At 41.8% G+C, this 19,224-nt stretch overlaps 1 protein-coding gene and 1 long non-coding RNA gene across 8 annotated transcripts in view; one reads left to right on the forward strand and one right to left on the reverse strand.

The window, feature by feature from the left end:
- The window catches only part of LOC103545474 (zinc finger protein 709-like), a 78,655-nt gene extending 77,074 nt beyond the window's left edge, over window positions 1-1,581 (reverse strand). For 3 of the 7 annotated variants that reach the window (XM_070625363.1, XM_070625357.1, XM_070625360.1), the window contains exon 1: window positions 1,236-1,407. Coding sequence is in view for 1 of the 7 variants with exons in the window: in XM_070625359.1 (XP_070481460.1) it covers window positions 1,236-1,238 (3 nt within the window). In the remaining 6 variants the exon portion in view is untranslated. Of the gene's footprint in view, window positions 1-1,235 lie in introns of all 7 variants that reach the window. The other 4 variants (XM_070625366.1, XM_070625358.1, XM_070625359.1 and 1 more) reach the window with 3 other exon arrangements.
- LOC139084130 (uncharacterized) lies at window positions 1,456-8,857 on the forward strand. The gene is made up of 2 exons (XR_011541478.1): window positions 1,456-1,620; window positions 5,681-8,857. It is a non-coding gene; the product is annotated as an uncharacterized lncRNA (long non-coding RNA).
- The last annotated feature ends 10,367 nt before the right edge of the window (window positions 8,858-19,224 follow it).

The raw sequence follows: 19,224 nt of genomic DNA on the forward strand, positions 1-19,224 counted from the left end.
AAAGGACAAGCAACATCCTAGTTTGTCCTTCCCCTCTATCTCACACTGGGGTGTTTTCAGGAATGAGCAGCATATTATAATGTATTGGGGGTTTGAGTTTAGCTGTTTAAATATAGGTGGATTTTCAAAGATTTACATAAGCTTCCGGAGTTCCCCTCACATCAATTAAAATAGGAATTCCATTGCTTTAGCCTTTAAATTTCTATGTTCTCTGGCAACATGCACATTCAAAATCTGATCTGAAAACGAAATATTTACCTGAGAACTTCAATACATTTATCTCACATCTTGAGGTTCTCTTGCCCAAAACGAATAAAAATTCTATTTATTTCCAGAATTTTCTTCCTGTCCTCACATCCTCTCTCTCAATCAACTTACAGTTTCAACTGTAATCAACTTTGCAATTCAGTGAAAAACTGAGACTAAAAGTGAACCCATCTTTTCAGGATGACAACACCAGGGAGGGGCGGTGCTGACAGGACAGATTGCCGGGAGAAGTTTCTCAAGAGGAACCTGCAGCAAAGGACTGCCAGCTGCGCGTCCGCGCCCAGGTCGCAGCCTGCAGGAGAGGCGGGAGGAGCTCGCACCACGCGCCTCCAGGGGGATGCGCTACTTTCTCTCAAGAAAAACATCCACGAACGAGGAATAAACCCTCTTAAAAGAGCCGCCCACTGACTACGGAAAAGTGATCGGGTTTGTTTGTGGTTGATAATGATGCTGTGAATCGGGAACCGGAAGTTGGAGTTTGGGAACCTGAGGGGAGATCTGGAAATTTAGGGATTTATTGTCGGTCCTGGAAGAGCTGGGGGGACAGGGTCGTGGATTTGAGACCCTGCTCCCCAAACACTTAGAAAACTCGGGAGGAAACGGGTCCCCTCCGAGGAGAAAGGAGGTCCTGGGGGCCCCACAGACCGCAGCCCCTCCGCGCACGGACCCCGGAGACCGAGGCCCGACTGTCCTGCGGGCCCTCCCGCGGGCCCCGCACCGTCTGGGACACGCGGGGCTGCGGGCGCACAGCGGCCCAGAGACGCTCCGGCCCAAGTCGCCGCGCGCAGGGACCACAGGACGCCCGGGGCCCGGCTGCCGGCCCCGCCCCCACGCTGCGGCCGGAGGGGCCTGAGGGCCGAGCGGCGCCTCCGCGGACTCGGGGCCGCAGAGCCCGGAGGGGCCGCGTGAGGCCGGGCCCGCCCCGCCACTTCCCACCAGCCCCTCCTCCTCCGGGGCTGAACTCTCACCATTGCTGAGGCTCCTGGGGCTCCCGGCGTCCTCCCTACGACTCGGTACAGGTCACAGCGCCACGGAGTCCGCGGCAGAGCACCGTGGACACTTTAAGGGCAGGCGATCCGCCTTCGGCGGGATTGTGGAGCGAGAGGAAGTCGGAGGTTGCTGCGGAGCGTCGCCCCGCCCATCGCCCCAGAGCCGGCTCTGATTGGACAGTCCTGAAGGCCCCTCCCTCTCGCTCCTGAGTGACAACGGGTCGGGGGTCAGGTGTCTGAGCTGACCTGGAGCTGAACTTTGTCCTCTCCGGGGACTTTTCCATTGAAATGGCGATGCCAGGAGGCCGGCCGCTCGAGGAACTGTGACCTTTTGCAAACACAGACACTTCATAGTCAACTCACGGTGCGTAATAATTAGTCTGGCTCCACTTTGATCTCTGTTGACAGCCTTGAGTCTTCCACCCAGCGCTTCCCCAACCCCACTCGTGTCAGACTTTAAGGAATCCTATGGCCTCCCAACCCCTTAGCTCTGATGGGAAGTTGGAACCGCAGCCGCAGCTGGGCGCAAGGTCTCTTCTCAGTCTAACCACAAGATGTGAGGGGTGTTCATGCAATTCTCAGGTGTACGTTTTACCCTGGAGGGAAATTTACTTTAGATCATTGTTTGAGTGTATCCTGAGAGAACTTTGAAGTGTGAAGGCTATAGTATCCCTAAGGGAATTCAATTCCTATTTGGACTGATACAACAAAAATCAAGAAAAGGTTATGTAAATGTGGGATGTACCTGAAAAGCACTCATATGCCTAAGAGATTGGATTGCAAAACTCATTTGCGTTGCGAAACTCCTAACGCATTTATCCACTTATTTGAGAAACAATACACATCCTATACAACGCACCCCTTATTGTCTACAACTCATGGTCTTCAGTATATTCACAGATATGTGCAATTATCACCACAGTCAATTTCAGGACACTTCCATCATCTAAAAAAAATGCCTTTACCCTTAATTTACCACTGCCCTATCTGCCCACCTGATATCGACCCTCATATCGGTTTCCCCACATTAAACCCAGCATACATGGGGTTAAAACTAAAACACTCATTCCCTGCTTACTCTCTGGCTTCCTGGCTCCAGAATCCACTATCCTCCATGGAGATAGACACCGTCAAGGACAAGCACCTGGACTATCTCCTCCCGCAAAGAGATACAGGCTGGTGAGAAAGCTGCTGACCAGCAAGGTCACAGCCTCCCTCCTCTCTGCAAGTGTCTCAAGGCCAAAGACAGGCTGGTGGGAAAGCACCGACCAGCAAGGCCATAAGCTCCCCCTCCCCTACCTAAAACCCCAAATAAAAACTCTTCCTTTTAGCTTTTTGGGGAGTTTGGGATTTGAGCCTTAGCTGCCCTCTCTGCTTGCTCAGTGCTGTGCAAAAATAAAATTCCTACTTTCTTCCACCACACACGGTGTCAGAGATTGGCTTGCTGCACAATGGGTGAGCGAACTCACGTCAGGTTCGGCAACACACCTAGCTCCTCCAAGCGCCAGCCCCAGACAACCGCTAATCTGTTTTCTGTGTCTACATTTCCGTATTTGTTGACTTGCAGATGAATGGAAATATATTATATGTGGTCTTTGTGTTTGATTTCGTTCACTTGGTATAATTTTTTCAGGGAATTCCATGTTGTAGCATGTATCAATTCTTCATTCTTTTTTTTTTTACTTGAGATATAATTGACATGTATTATTATATTCGTTTCAGGTGTACCACAATAAATCTAGTTAAGATGCACCACCACATGTAGTTATAATTTTTTTCTTGTGTTTAGAACTTTCAAGATCTACTCCCATAGGAAATTTTAAGTATACAATTCAGTAGTGTTAACTATAGTCACCATGCTGTACATTACATCCCTGTGACTGATTTATTTTATAACAGGAAGTGTGTAGCTTTTGACCACCTTCTATATTTACTCCATACAAGTTACATCTTATCCATATTTAAGTGTGTAGTTCATAGTGTGAAGTACACTGACATTGTGAAACCGATCTCCACAACTCTTCATCCTGCAAAACTGCAACTCTACCCTATTAAACACCAACAGTCCACTGCCCTTGCCCCCACAACCACTGTCCTGATGTCTCTATGAATCTGACCATTCTTGGTACCTCATACCGGTGGAATCATACAGTTTTTGTCCTTTTCTCAACTGGCTTGTTTCACTTACCATAATGTCCTCGAGGTTCACCCAAGTTGTAGCATGTGTCAGAATTTCATTTCTTTTTAAAGCTGAATAATATTCAGATGTGTGTGTATACCACAGTTTGTTCATCCATTCATCCATTGATGAGCACTTGGGTTCCTTTCACCTTTTGGCTACTGTGAATAATGCTTCAAGAACACAGATATACAAGTATCTGTTTGAGTCCATGTTTTGAATTCTTTTGGGTATATACTTAGAAATGGAAAAGCTGGATCATATTGTAACACTTTGTAATTTTTAAAAACTGTCATACTGTTTTCCACAATGGCAGCATGATTTTACCAGAAGAGCAAACGGGTTCCCATGGGTGTTTTCACTTGCCTGATGTTGTGCTTGCAAGTGTCGATGAAAATAATCCATAACCAATCTATAAATGAAAATTTGAGAGAGTTTATTCTGAGCTAAAATGTGAGGACCATGGCCCGGGGCCTTTCTTCCTGAAGGAAGAAAGGGCACCGAAGAAGTGGGGTGCACAGAGTGGTTATATACCCCCAAACAGGATCTTTCACATATGATTGAAATGTCCCTTTTACAGTAGTCATGAGACTACTCTGTCGGCACAGCGATTGATGGAAACAGCAGGTAGGTCTGCTGTCTCGGTGGACAAAGCAAGGTGGCAGGTGTGTTGTCCCAAGCTGGGTGGTCACAGGTGAGCGCAGCAATCAGTTCCTAGCCTAAGGAAAGATGCTTAATCCTTAAGGAAATGCCAAAGGTGGGAGGGGGAGGGAAGTTGCACCTTTATCTCAAGGGCCTTTGTTCTTGCCATAGGGAATGTCTAAAGCAGATATACAATGCGTGCTCAACGGCCACAATCAGGCCCTTTTGGAAAAACAAGGTCAGGCCAAATTAGGTTTACACCAAATGACTTCCTCATATACTCCAATATATCCTATTGCTTGCCATTTCTATTTGTCACAAGCACAAAACTGATTAATTTCAATGAAGTTGAAATGATCCTTTTTTTTTTTTTTTTTTTTTTTTTTTACTGTTTTTGCTTTTGGTATCATATGTAATAATTCTTTGCCAAATCCAGGGTCATATTTTTCCCTGTTTTTTCTAAGAGTATTATAGTTTTACCTCAGGTTGAGGTCTTCAATCCATTTTGGTAAATTATTGTGTGTGGTGTAATGTAAACGTTCAACTTCCTTCTTCTTCACGTTGCTATCCAGTTGTCCCAGCACCAATTTTTGAAAAGAATATTCTTTTCTCCTTCTTGGCACACTTTTTGAAAAGCAATTGACTATGGATGAATGGGTTTGCATCTGGAATCTCAACCGAACCCATTGATCTGTGTGTCTCTCCTTGTGTCATCACCACATTCCTTGATTACTGTGCTGAGCAGTCAAATTTGAAATCAGAAAATGTTAATCCTACTACTTTGTTTTACTTTTGGAGATCGGTTTGGCTATTATGATTCCCCAGCAATTCCATATAATTTATGAAACAATTACTATTGTCAACCTAAAAAGCAAATTCGCCTGGTATTTTACCTCAAAATGAATTTATTCAAGAATAGCCAAAAGAATTGCAATTTGGGGTGTGCACGCTGTGGCAAACCAGAGGTAAATCCAGCAAACAAAGAAAAGGAGCTGCTTTTATAGAGAAAAGGGAGAGCAGGGAGGGGCTGTTCTAAATGAAAATCCATTGTTGGAAAGTAACAGCTCAGGGCAGCAATGGCCTCTCATTGGCTGAGCTGCAGCGTTTCTCATTGGCTGGGGCCTTGCCAGGTGAGGAGAGAATTTTCCTTCAGTAGGAAAGTAGTTTTACACCCTGTTGAAAATGAAACCCTGATCATCATCTCTTCCTATTTGGTGTAATTAAGGACGTGTGACAGGGTGTGAGCACGCCCCCTAGAGGCCTTCCTGACTCCAATTTAGTTAAGGTTTCTTTTATTAATATCCACAGTTATCCTTACAGGCCTTATAGTTGCCTTAGAGGCAGTCAGCTGGGATTTTGACAGGGATTTTGTTGAAAATCTAGAACATTCTGGGAAGTATTGACATCTCAACAGTGTTAAATCTAAGGATCCATGGACATGGGCTATTTCCCTTTTATTTATTTATTTATTTATTTATTTATTTATTTATTTATTTTATTTCTTTTTAAAGATTGGCACCTGAGCTAACAACTGTTGCCAATCTTTTTTCTCTTTCTGCTTTTTCTCCCCAAATCTCCTCAGTACATAGTTGTATATTTTTAGTTGCAGGTCCTTCCAGTTGCAGCATGTGGGACGACACCACCTCAACATGGCCTGACGAGCGGTACCACGTCCTTGCCCAGGATCCGAACCCGTGAAACCCTGGGCCGCCGAAGCAGAGCGCAGGAACTTAACCACTCAGCCACAGTGCCGGCCCCTATTTATTTATTTACTTATTTCCTTACTTACAGGTTCATTTTTTTTCTTGCCACTATTGGTTAGGGAGAAATAAAGAGCAAGAAAAAGGATGGCATCACTCCAAGGCCTTTGCTCATCTTTATTAAAGATTTGCAATGGTCAAATATCCAAATCTCTTCCCAACCTCACATCATTCCTTTCATTTCCAAAAATGCCAATCAAACTTTTGGCAATAAAAATGTTTAATTGTTATCCTTATTAGAAATTAGTTTCAAGAAAAATGTGGCTAGAAGAGAGTTTTTCTCCGCATACCTTCAAAATGCTTGCAGCTCTGTAACTGATGTCCCCTTGCATGTGTGTACATTCAGCAATGACCTTCCAATAGCAATGGCATTAGCTTGTAAATTCAAAATATATAGAAGTATATAATCATTGTTCTGTCACTATGTGATTATCATAAACATGCATGTTTTGGTAGAACTTCCTTTTCTTTAATTTTACCATTTGACCCCCTTCACCCATTTCTGCCAGCCCCCACCCCTCACCTCTGGCAACCACCAGTCTGTTCTCTGTATCTATGAGCTTCTGGTGTTTGTTGTTTTGTTTTTTGTTTTTAGATTCCACATGTAAAAGAGATCATACAATATTTGTCTTTCTCTGACATATTTCCCTTAGTGTAATGCCATCAAGGTGCATTTGTGTTGTCACAAATGGCAAGATTTCATTCTTTTTTTATGGGTGAATAATTTCCATTGCACATGTGTACCTCAATTTCAAATCCGTTTATTTATTGATGGACACTTAGGTTGATTCCATAACTTGACTGTTGTAAATAATGGTGCAGTGAACTTCGGGTGCATGTATCTTTTTGAGTTAGCATTTTTGCTTTCTTTGGATAAATACCCAGAAGTGGAATTGCTGAATCATATGGTAGGTCTATGTTAATTTTTTATGAATCTCCATATGGTTTTCCATGGAGGCTGCACCAATTTACATTCCTGCCGACAGTGCACAAGGGTTCCCTTTTCTTCACATCCTTGGCAACATTTGCTATTTCACACTTGTAGATCTTTATTAATTTTTAAATGATGTTTTCAGTTTTTGGAGTAGTTTTACTTCTTTTATTAAATTTATTCTTATTTTATTCCTTTTGATGCTATTATAGATTTCTTTTATTAATTTCATTGTCAGATTGTTCATTGCAGTGTATAAAATATAATTTACTTTCATATACTTACCTTGTATCAGACAAGTTTGCTGTACTCGATGATCAGTTCTAATAGATTTTTTAGTGGACTGGTTAGAGTCTTCTATTTACAAGATAAGTCACAGGCAAGTGAAGACAGTTTTGCATCTTCCTGCCCAGTCTGGGTACATTTTATTTCCTTTTCTTGCAAAACTATTCTGGTTAAATCTGCAGAACATTGTCACATAGAAGTGACAAGAGAAGACATTTTTGTTTTGTTCCTCATTTTTGGGAGAAAATACCCAGTCTTTCACCATTAAATATAATATTAGCTGTGGGTGTCCCACTCTTGCTCATTATCAGGTTCAGGAAATTTCCTTCAAATCCTGGTTTGCAGAGTGTTTCTGTCATGAAAGGTTGTTGGATTCTGTCAAGTGTTTCCTCTGCATCTATTGAGTTGATCAGGTCATTTTTGCTTTTTAATTTATTAATATGATGCATCACATTAATGGATTTTGGGAGGTTACCCCAACCCTCCATCCCTGGAAGAAATCCCACCTGGTCATGGTGTGTAATTCTTTTAAGATGTTGCTGAATTAGGTACTAGTTTTGGTTGGGGTTGTTTGGGGTCAATATTCAGAAAGGAACTAGGTCTGCAAGGGTTTTTTGGTGATACTTTTGTCTGATTTCGGTGTCGGATTAACGCTGGCTTCACAAACGAGTTTGAAGCGTTGTGTTGATTGTGTTTCGGAGGAGACTTTGTGAAGAGTCACAATGAGACCTTAACTGGATGTTTTGGAGAATTCTGCTGTGAAACCCTCTGGGCCTGAGCTTTGCTTTATGGGTAGTTTTTTTTTTTTACTAATGCAACCACCTAAATTTTTATAATTCTGTTCAGATTTTCTGTTTATTCTTGAGTCATTTTGGTGAAATACTTTCTGATGTGTACTTTTTGTATTTTCATTTTTATCTTTCTTAATGTTTAACTCTTTACTCCATAGAGAATTTATTTGGATGTAGTAGAGAGAAGAGTTATAGATAGCCACAATTCATCGTCTATTTTGTTACATCCTTCTGTCTGTTTATAGACAATGAAGGGTTCACCTGACTAGTCCACAGTTTCTCGACATTGACGCTACTGACATTTTTGACAAGAAAATAGTCTTTGTCAGGGGGACTATTCTGTGCATTACAGGATCCCTAGATGTCTATAGCAGTGCTCCCCACTTCCCACAGTCATGACAGCCAGAAATGCCTCCAGATATCAACACATGTTCTCTAAGAGGCGAAATCACAATATGACAAACAACTGCCTCTTATGATGGCAACAGACCATTAAATTACCATTCCTCATTACTTTTTGTAATTGGTGCATCTGGTGAAACTTGTTCTTCTTCATCCTTTATTTGCAATCATTTCCTGAATACCCTTTGCACCTATTTTCAGAGATATACTTTAAAATGACTGTATAACGAGACAGAAACAAAGATCCTGATGCAAATTTGAGTGGAAACATCTTTAAAGATGCGGCAGTGTATAGGGAGAGCTGCATCTTTGACTTCAGGAGTCTTCCATGCACCAAAGTTGATTATATTTCCATGGCGGTGATGCCTTGCCACCTCATCAGAAAACAGTCAGACTCGTCTGCACATAGACCTCACACATGGCGTTAGCCCTAAACCTCCAAATTTCATATATATCTTGCAGGACATGTGATTTTAATTCAATAATATGTGCTGTTGTGTACAATGTATGTATTTATACAATATTGAGAAAATTGACTCCATCAGTCGTAGTAATTTTCCAGTTATTTTGTCTTTAGCTTGTCAAATAAACAATGCTCTCATCTCCAATAACAGTATTTGCTTCTTCCATCTTATTTATTTTGATCACTGTGTTTTCTGACATGAAGTTATAGAGGAAGCAATGATAAATACTTGGAGTGAGAAGAAACATCTTTGTTGTTTGGATTGGTTCCTCCTTTCTTTTTTTTTTCCTTTAAAATTTTTTGTGTTGTTGAGGTGACATTGGTTTATAACATTGTATAAATTTCAGATATACTCATTATATTTTCAATTTCTGTGTAGATTACATTGTGTTCACCACCCAAAGACTAATTACGATCCATCACCACACGTGTGCCTATTCATTTGTTTTTCCCTCCTCCCTTCTCCTGCCCCCTCTGGTAGCCACCAATCTAATCTCTGCCTCTTATGTATTTGTTGTTGTTTTCATCTTCTATTTATGAGTGAGGTTATATGGTGTTTGACTTTCTCTTTCTGAATTATTTCACTTTGCATAATACCCTGAAGGTCCATCCATGTTGTTGCAAATGGCAAGACTTCATCTTTTTATGGCTGAGTAGTATTCCATTGTGTATATATATCGTGTCTTCTTTATCCATTCATCCTTCAATGGGCACTCAGCTTGCTTCCAAGTCTTGGCTATTCTAATACTGCGATGAACATAGGGGTGCACATATCTTTATGCATTCATGTTTCATGTTCATTGGATAGATACCCAGCAGTGGAATAGCTGGATAATACGGTTCTCCTATTCTTAGTTTTTTGAGGAATCTCCATACTGTCTTCCATAGTGGCTGCGCTAGTCTGCACTCCCCCGAGCAGTTTATGAGAGTTCCCTTTGCTCTACACCCTCTGTAACAGTTGTCATTTCCTGTCTTGTTAATTATAGCCATTCTGACGGGTGTGAGGCAATATCTCATGGTAGTTTTGATTTGCATTTCCCTAATCACTAGCAATGTTGAACATCTTTTCATGTGTCTGTTGGCAATCTGTATATATCTTTGGAGAAATGTCTGGTGAGGTCTTTTGCCCATTTATTTTACTTTTATTTTATTGTAGTCATAATAGGTTATAGCATTGTGAAATTTGAGTTGTACCTTACTATTAGTCAGTCACCATATATATGTGTTCCCATTTACCTCTTATGCCCACCCCAATCCCCTTTCCCTGCAGCATCATCTTCCACTCCTTCACTTTGAGCCTATGTTTATCTTTTGAGCTGAGATGAGTCTCCTGAAGGCAATATATGGTTGGATCTTGTTTTTTATTTCATCTAGCCACTCTGTGCCTTTTGATTCATGATTTCAATCCATTTACATTTATGGGGATTATTGATCTATGAGGACTTACCAGTGCCGTTTTATCTTTTGTTTTCCAGTTGCTCTATATCTCCATTGTTCCTTTTCACTTGTCTGCCTTTTTAGTTTATGGTTTTCTATTATGTTTAAGTCAGTTTCTTCTTTTTTATGTTTTGTGTCTCTAGTCTAGATTTTTGTTTTGTAGTTACCATGAGATTTGTATGAAACATCTTATAGATAAAATAGTCCTTTTTCTGCTGATAGCTTCTTATCCTCATTGCCTATACAGGTTCCATCCTTTTCCCGGGAGCTTCTTATCTTCTTTTTCCCATATAGATTCCAACCTTTTCCTCCTCCCCTTTTATGTTTCTGTTGTCACAAATTATCCTTTGTTATCTTGTGAGTTTATTACTAAATTGAAGTATAGTTATTTTAAATTCTTTTCTACCCTCTAACCTGTATGCTATAATTAAGTGTTTAACACCCTATTCTGAAGTAGATGTGCAATTTACTGGTTCTGTCTATTTATCACCTTTCTCAGATTTGTGTATTTTTGCTCTTTTTTGTTTCAGGGAGAGAGGCTCCCTGAAACATTTCTTGTAAGGCAGGTCTAGTGGTGGTGAACTCCTTTAGGTTTTGTTTGCCTGGGAAAGCCTTTATTTCTCCTTCATATCTGAAGGGTAACTTTGCTGGATAGAGTATTCTTGGCTGGCAGTTTTTAGCTTTCAATATTTTGAATATGTCATTCCTCTCTCTCCTGGACTGTAGAGTTTCTCCTGAGACAACTTCTGATAGCCTATGAGAGTACCTTTGTAGGCTGCTGTCTTTTTTCCTTGGCTGCATTTTAAATTCTTTCTTTATTACTGACTTTTGACAGTTTTAAGCTAATGTGTCTTGGTGAAGGTCTTTCTGCATTGAGAGAATTAGGCATTCTCTCAGCTTTGTGGACTTGTGTATCCAGTTCCGTCCCCATGCTTGGGAAGTTGTCTGCTATTCTTTCTTTAAATAAGCTCTGCTCCCTTCTCCCCATCTTCTCCTTCTGGGATACCCGTTATCTTTATGTTGCCTTTTCTAATGGAGTCAGATAGTTCTCATAGAGTTTCTTCACTTTTTAAAAATCTTCATTCTCTCTCCTCTTCCACATGAATCATTTCTAGATTTCTATCTTTGAGCTTCTGATTCTCTCTTCCATTTGGTCTACTCTATTTCCAAAGCTTTCTATTGCATTCTTCATCTCATTTATCTAGTTCTTCAGCTCCAGAATATGTTTGCTTCTTTTTTTTAGAGTTTCAATCTCTTTGGTAAAGTGCTGCTTCTGCTCATTAATTATATTCCTGAGCTCATTGAACTGTCTTCCTGAGTTTTCTTTTACCTTATTGAGTTCCTTCATGACAGCTACTTGGAATTCTCTATCACATCACCATCTTCTGAGAATTTAAGTTTGGTGTCTGGAGAATTGTCATTTGCTTTTTGTGATACCATGTTACCATGATTTTTCACAGTGCTGGATGAGTTGTCCTCTGCTGGCACATTTGAAGTAGTGAATACATTTCTTATTTAGGTAAAGTTTTGTTTATTTTGATTCTAAAAGTTCAACAATTTAGAGGCCTTTCTTTTGTTTTTCAGTAGGTGGTGATATAGTCCTAGTTTTTGGTTCTTGTTACCTGAGCTGCATCTGCCTTTGAGAGCCAGCGCTTTCATCCCTCCACTGCCTCTGACACAGGTGATGCCAGTGCCCTCATGGTTGCTACTTGTGCCTCCAAGTTTGCTGGTGGCTTGTTGCTGCCAGTGTCACTGTGGTCATTGGTATCACCACCAGGGGCACTGGGAGGGCATGTACCTCCATTGTTTCTGGAAATGCCTGGGTCACAGGCACTACTGCTGCTGCTGGGGAGGGGAGTGTAGGGTGGGAGCCGGGGTCACATGCACCTCTACTGCCTCTGGGGCTGTCAGGTTTGCAGACACTGCAGCCACAGTTGGGGTCTGGGGTCACAGGCCTGCTACTGCTCTTGCACATTTATCTGTGGCCATGGGTGTCACAGCAATGAGGGAGCCAAAGTAGCATGTGCCACTGCCACTGCTGCCACCAGGTTTTCTGGGGCTGTGGACTCATCTGCCATGCCCAGAGGGCTGGGTTTGTGGGCCCTGCCTCCACTGTTACCCCATTTTTGCCCCTTCTATGTGCTCTAATCATTATAATTCCAATGAACAGATACATGGATCTCTCCAATACCCTGGTCAAGCAGAGGAAACTTTGTTGAGTTATGAATGTCTGACTAGCTACAGATTGAAAGGGAGAGAGGAAGGGAGCAGCTCACCCTGCCATAATGCTGACATCACTCTGTTTTTTTCTTTAAGGAAGTGGATAATTTGATAATGGAGATTAGGTAAATTGGAAATCTGCAATCTAGATGGGCAGGTTGGAAACCCTAAGAAAGAGTTGTAATCCAAGTCAAAAGTCAGTCTAGAGGCAGAATCCTTCCTGATCAAGGAAGGTCAATTTTTGTTCTATTAAGAACTACAATTGATTGGCTGAGGTGCATCCACATTGTGGAGGGTAATCTCACTCACTTAAACTCCACCCATTGAAATGATAATCTCAGGAGAAAAACCTTTCACTGAAATATCTAGTGGGATGTTGGATTAAATATTTTGGTGCTATGGCCAAGACAAGTTGAAACAGAGATATTGGCTTGTAGTTTTCTTTTCTTGGGATGTCTTTGTCTGGCTTTTGTATCGGGTAGATGCTGGCCTCAAAAAAATAAGTTTGGAGGCATTCCTTCTAGTTTTTGGAAGAGTTTAAGAAGGATTGGTATTAATTCTTTGAATTTGTTTATTGGTGTGTTCAGGTGTTCTATTTTTAATTTTTCTTCGTAGGTTGTATGTTTCTAGGAATTTATCCTTTTCTTCTAGGTTACCCAATTTTTTCACATGTAATAGTCCATTTTGATTCTTTTCAGTTTCAAGGCATCCATTTTAATATGTCCTCTTTCACTTCTGATTATATATACTTTATTCTTCTCTGTTCTTTTCATAGCCAGGTAAGCGTTTGTCTATTGTGTTTATATCAAAAAATTGTTAGTTTTGTAATTTTTCTGTTTTCCTATATTCTATTTAGTTTTGCTCTAATCTTTATTTCCTAACTTTGCCAACTTAAGGTTGTTTGTTGTTCTTTTTCTAGTTCTTTGAGGTGTAATTTTAGGTTGTTGTTTTTGCTGTTTCTTTCTTAATATAGGTGTTTATTGGTATAAACTTGCCTTTTATTACTCCTTATGCTGCATCACACAAGTTTTTGTAAGTTGTTTTCATTTTTGTCTTATTTGTTAAATTCTCTATTGATTGTCTCTTTGACCCAATGGTTGTTCAAGAGTGTTTGATTTAATTTCCACATATTTGTGAATTTTCACAATAAGATTAGGTAAACAGTCCTTTAGTGTGAGGCTGCATGATTTCCTGAACAGGCCTTAGGCTATTAATGTTCGCTTTAGCTGTAGGTGTCAGGGGCTTCAATATCCTCTAGTGTCCTCATAATTTTCTTCCCTAGTGTGTTTTGGGATCCCTAGAAACTCAATATTATGTAGACTCTGTGTCTTACAACCCCATTTTATTCCACTGTTTTTATATTAGATCCCTGTTGATATGGTGGGAAGGTATTAGGCTGGCAAAATATTCTCTTATGTTATGATTAAACTAGTAATGTTTCGGTGGACAGAATCCCTGGACTATGAACTCCAGAAGAGATTCTTAGCATTTATTCCTCCACTTTTGTCAGAGGGGAAACCTGAAGAGCCTGGGAATTGTTGGACTGCTCTTCCCCAGTCAGATAAGGCTTTGTCAAGTTAGTTTTCCTTGAAGGATGGCCTAAGTTACAGAGAGGATGCTTCGCATGTATATCAAAATGTTTTCCCTCCATTTCCTGCATGGAGAATGAGAACTTTTCTTCCATTCTCCATGGTGAGAACCTACTTGGGCTTCTGTAGGAAAAGTTCATGAATTTTGAGGAATTTCCCACGATGGCGGCCCTGAAAAATTTTAAACCTCACTGTAATCTCACTAGTCCACACTTTGGCAAATTCATCTCTATCAGTTTCTGTGTTCCTAGAGGTGGCTGGCTCAGTCACTTCTCCTCCCAGTAAGTGGTAATTCTCTATATTCACTGGTCTCTCATTTTGGGAGCATTGTTTTGCCATGTAAACTCAAATCTCTCATGGATCTAAGAAGAGGTGTTGCCTTTCAGGTTGTTCAGTTTTTTCTTGTTGAGTGAACATGAGGATGATCACTCAGAGCTCTACATATCGGAACAGGAACCATCCATTCACTCAGGTGCTCTGAATTTTTCCCTTGTGAGACTGCACCATTTTCACTTACTGATTTTACTGCTGGAGCTCTTGTAGGGGGTTTCAAAGTTTTTCTTTTGTGACTAATGCATCTAAAAATTTACCATACTGCAGTCTCTGCATTTGGATTCCACTTTTTTTCTTTTTCCATTTTTTTTTTTTTTTTTTTGGTGAGGAAGACTGGCCCTGAGCTAACATCTGTGCCAGTCTCCCTCCATTTTGTATGTGGGATGCCACTGCAGCATGACTTGATGAGCAGTGTGTAGGTCCACACCCAGGATCCAAACCCATGAATGCCAGGGCACTGAAGTGGAGCACACCAACTTAAGCACTCTGCCACTGTGCTGGCCCTGGTACTTGGGTTTCTTATCCTCATCTTCTAAAAACTCCCGACCCTGAAATCCTGTGTGTAAACTGAAAGACATTTTCCATCAGTTATCTTCTCTCTTATCATTGCCATTTTTTTAAAAAAAAATTTTTTATTTTTTTTCCTTTTTCTCCCCAAAGCCCCCCAGTACATAGTTGTATATTCTTCGTTGTGGGTCCTTCTAGTTGTGGCATGTGGGACGCTGCCTCAGCGTGGTTTGATGAGCAGTGCCATGTCCGTGCCCAGGATTCGAACCAACGAAACACTGGGCCACCTGCAGCGGAGCATGTGAACTTAACTACTCGGCCACAGGGCCAGCCCCCTTATCATTGCCCTTTTGAGGGAGGGATAAACATCCTACCTTAAGAGGACCACACATCAACTGATGTATCACTTTAATAGAAATGTGTTTCTTACCAAAGGAATGTTTATGGAGAGTAAGAAAATGGTAAGCAGGTTCAGGTGGATTTTCCAAAGGACATGGGATTGGCCGTTTCAGCCGTGCAGGGATGAAGCTGCTCATTTTAAAGGTTTGACTCTCCTATCCGCTGACACAAAAAGAAAAGGGCACATGTCAACCTTCCTAACTTGTTTACCATTGTGGACTAGACAGGGTGAGCAGGTATCTACAGCTGATGGAGATTCAAATGTTGAAGATAAGGTCAGTGTCTTTTTTTTTTTTTTTTTAAGATTGGCACCTGGGCTAACAACTGTTGTCAATCTTTTTTTTTTTTTTTTCTGCTTTATCTCTCCAAACCCCCCTGTACCTAGTTGTATATCTTAGTTGCAGGTCCTTCTAGCTGTGGGACGTGGGACACCGCCTCAACGTGGCCTGACGAGCGGTGCCATGTCCGCGCCCAGGATTGCAACCCTGGGACCCCGCAGCGGAACGTGCGAACTTATCCACTTGGCCACGGAGCCGGCCCCAAGGTCAGTGTCTTTATTAGTGTTCACTCCTGAACTTAGATGAGTGAATAATGAGAAATCTCATCTAAATAAATCTGAGTATTCATTAAAAAGCCATGTGAAAAGAAAAAGCAACATATTATATTAAGATGACCAAGCCTGAAAAAATAATTTGAATCTAATCATCCAAAAGTGTTGGAGACATCCAGGAAAGTGTGTGAGTGTGGTCTGGAGCTCTGTTCACATATTTTAGTAGCGCTCCTGTTTAAGTTGTTGTGTTCTTGGTGGCACCCTGCCAGTGCAGCCTGCCCACATGCAGCGAGCAGCCCTTTTAAGGGAACAGAGCTTTCCCTGGCTGGTTGATAAATAGTCAAACCCAAGCAGTCATCAGCTACCACGGCTGACAGGGGGTTTTCCTTCAGGAGAACATCTCAAACATAAGCTGTCTGCTACACGTATTCTGAGTGTTTGGGACATTTCTCGATTGCTATTAATCATGTGTTTACTGAATACATCATGTGTGTCCAGGTCAGTACCAGGGACTCCCACACCAATAAGCACATGATTGCAAGTGGTAGGAAAACAGCACATTTGTATTTGATGGGCTAGATGGGTATTTGAAGGAGGGCGCCCAAAATTAAGTATGGACATGCAGGGCACACAGGCGACAGGCAATGTGAGGAGGAAGGCTCAGCATGGGATACAACAGTGGTGCCTAGGGTGCACAATTACAAGAAGCCAAGACCTGCAGAAGTGACCATTTTGGCACAGATATCTATTACTGAAAGGCATCTATCTATAAGGTGCCAGTAAGCCTGAGGATCACAACAAAGTATATAAGCCACAAAGACTGGGGATTGACTCTAACTAATGCCTCAAACAGCAGGAGGGCCTGTTTGTAAGAAAGGTAATTTAGTCTAAGTAAGCCATAAGACCAGCCTTCGGTTGTGAAAGAGGTAAAACTGTTGAATTGACAATGTCAATATTTTCTAGAGCATCATGGTGAGTCTTTGTATTTTGGCTTCAGCAGCATCATGTATGACAGCATGAGTAGTTTGTGTATATGTTTATATCATGGTCTGAGCACAGCATGGAGCCCAGCAGAGGCGCTTAGTGGCCCTACAAAGTCTATCTGCCATCAGCAGTGGAGACCCCTTTCTCAGCCGGAAGGTATGTCCATCAGTTATAATACCAGCGAATTGTTTTCTCATATCAGGTGCATTCGTTCGTCAGTCACTGAGTTAACCATGGCAGAGGACAGAAATCAACTGAATTTTGGCTAGACTCTTAGGTTAGAGGCCTATAAATGGTTTTGTGTGAACATAGAACGAAGGTTAATACCATCAGTTCTGAGGTGTTACGTATCTCAGAAATGAGTCAATTATCACCCTGAGCAATGAAATGAGCCTCTGAGATTGAGGTTTAATATGTTCAGAGTAAGGAGTGACCCGATGTGTACTTGAGTAATTGTGAGGCAAGATATTCCCAGGGTTCTTTATGCTGTAGGTGGCAACCTTGGGTAAGGAGTCGTTGCTATTGGTGGGACAACACAGCTAGATCATTGGCAATGGCCAAAGGATCTGTAAAGATGTACAGATGTGTTTGATTCTTGGCCAAGAAATTTTCTGTTGACAGCATGCCCGCTACTTGACTCATCGATCTGATGCTTGGGTCTGTTCTTTGATCAGGGATGGCCCCTTAGTTCTAGGGACAGAAGCCAGGCTCTCTGCACTGGGCTCCATTAGGTGTGGTGGTGCACACTGCCCGTAAAGTATATGTACATCCTGGTCACCCATGTGCCCCCAAGTGACTCGCCAAGTGTCCAATGTGTCTGAAAAGCAAATTTCCTCCTCCACAATGGAAACATCAATCAGAGCAGAGGGAAACACCCTTCTTACTGTTCGTGGGATAAAGCAGAGGTCCCATCTTTGGCCCTATGCTGTAAGTACCCGTATCTCTTCAATGAGGAGGGCTTTGATTAGCAAGCCTGAGGAGTCCTGCGTCCATGGGTGCTGGCTGTGGAGAATCATTAACTCAGGCCTTGGGAGGGGCTCCATTTAGAAAAAGACTCTGTAAGTTGCCAGCAGTGGCTTCTCTAATTGTGTGCAGCACCCGCTGAAGACAATAGTTTCTGGTACAAGAATGTCTTGGGCAATTTATGTCGATCACAGGAGGATTAGACTCTTGGATGCAAGATGGGAGGCTGCTAAAGCCCCTATGATAAAGGAGTGGGGGGAGGGGGACACTAATGGTATTGTTATGTCAAAAATCCTACAGCGTTGTTTCTTAATCCAATGTAAGTCAATTTCTAAGTGTTGTGTGAGTAAGCAAGCAAACAGATCTGAGAAATCTGAGATGGCTGCATCACTGTGGCTGCCAGAATGTGCCCATGACATGGGTTCTACCACTGCTTCTGTCACCCTCTCAGCTCACTGCCCCCTCCCGTTGCCTCAGAGGAGTTTTGCAGAGTGGGACATGTGTGGATTTCTAAAGATGTTTCCAAGTCAACAGGCACGGAGAAGGTTTGAGATCGGAAATGAACAGCTGAAAACGGTCTATGGATGGCAATGAAAAAAATGATGCTGATGCACATGAACGAGGAGTCCACAGGCATAGAACCACTGTAATTCCTAAGGTTTGTCCAAGGAGGCTCATTCAAACTCAGAGATTCTGGGAGCCTCTCACTGAGCTCATGTGTATGAGATGAGGGCAGGGGCAGCTCTAGGGAATTTCTTTTTTTTTTTTTTACTAAGACAGGGCTGCAAGAAAGGCCTGCAGAGGACTGAGTCCTTCTTCCCCACTCCTCCAATTCTTCCTAAGGATCGCCCTTGGTGGAAAGAAGACTTGAGCACACAAAATCATGGTTCAGGAAAGTTAATATTCTCCTGGCATCTGAAAGCAATTGTGTTGTTTTCTAATTACTATACAGACATGCACACGTGTAACAAAAATACATATAAAATATTTTTAGTGTATTTAGGAGTTTTCACACATGTATAGTAATACTGCATTCAAAAGATGGAAAATACATCATCACCCTAAAAGAACTTGCGGTGCCCATTTGAACAGGACCCTCTCCGATACATAAGTTGACACTAAAAAAATGGAAAAGATTGAACTTCCCTTGCTCTTCTAAACCTCAAAATTGTTACTGTTTCCCACATTTCCACAATATGTGCTGGATGTCTAGGCATACGGCAGTGAAACGTGTGAACAGCAATCTGGACTATGGGGCTTTGTGAACCACTGAAATAAGACTTCCAGCCACTCCTGAGATGAAAAGATGTTGAAAATCTCCCATTTCTCCTTTTATACTCATTAGGATACTACTCCAAATGACACCCTCTCTCTGCAGCTCACCTCATTACTCCTCGGATGATTGCCTCTAAACACCCAGAGCTGTTTTTGAGGTTTCCACTGCGAGATCACAGTGGACTTGCAAAGATATAACTCTAATGATAGAATACACTCAGGATGAGCTAGGACACTGCAGATGAAGGCAACTCTTTC

The sequence above is a fragment of the Equus przewalskii genome, chromosome 6, assembly GCF_037783145.1.
Source record: "Equus przewalskii isolate Varuska chromosome 6, EquPr2, whole genome shotgun sequence".
In the NCBI taxonomy this organism is placed as follows: domain Eukaryota; kingdom Metazoa; phylum Chordata; class Mammalia; order Perissodactyla; family Equidae; genus Equus; species Equus przewalskii.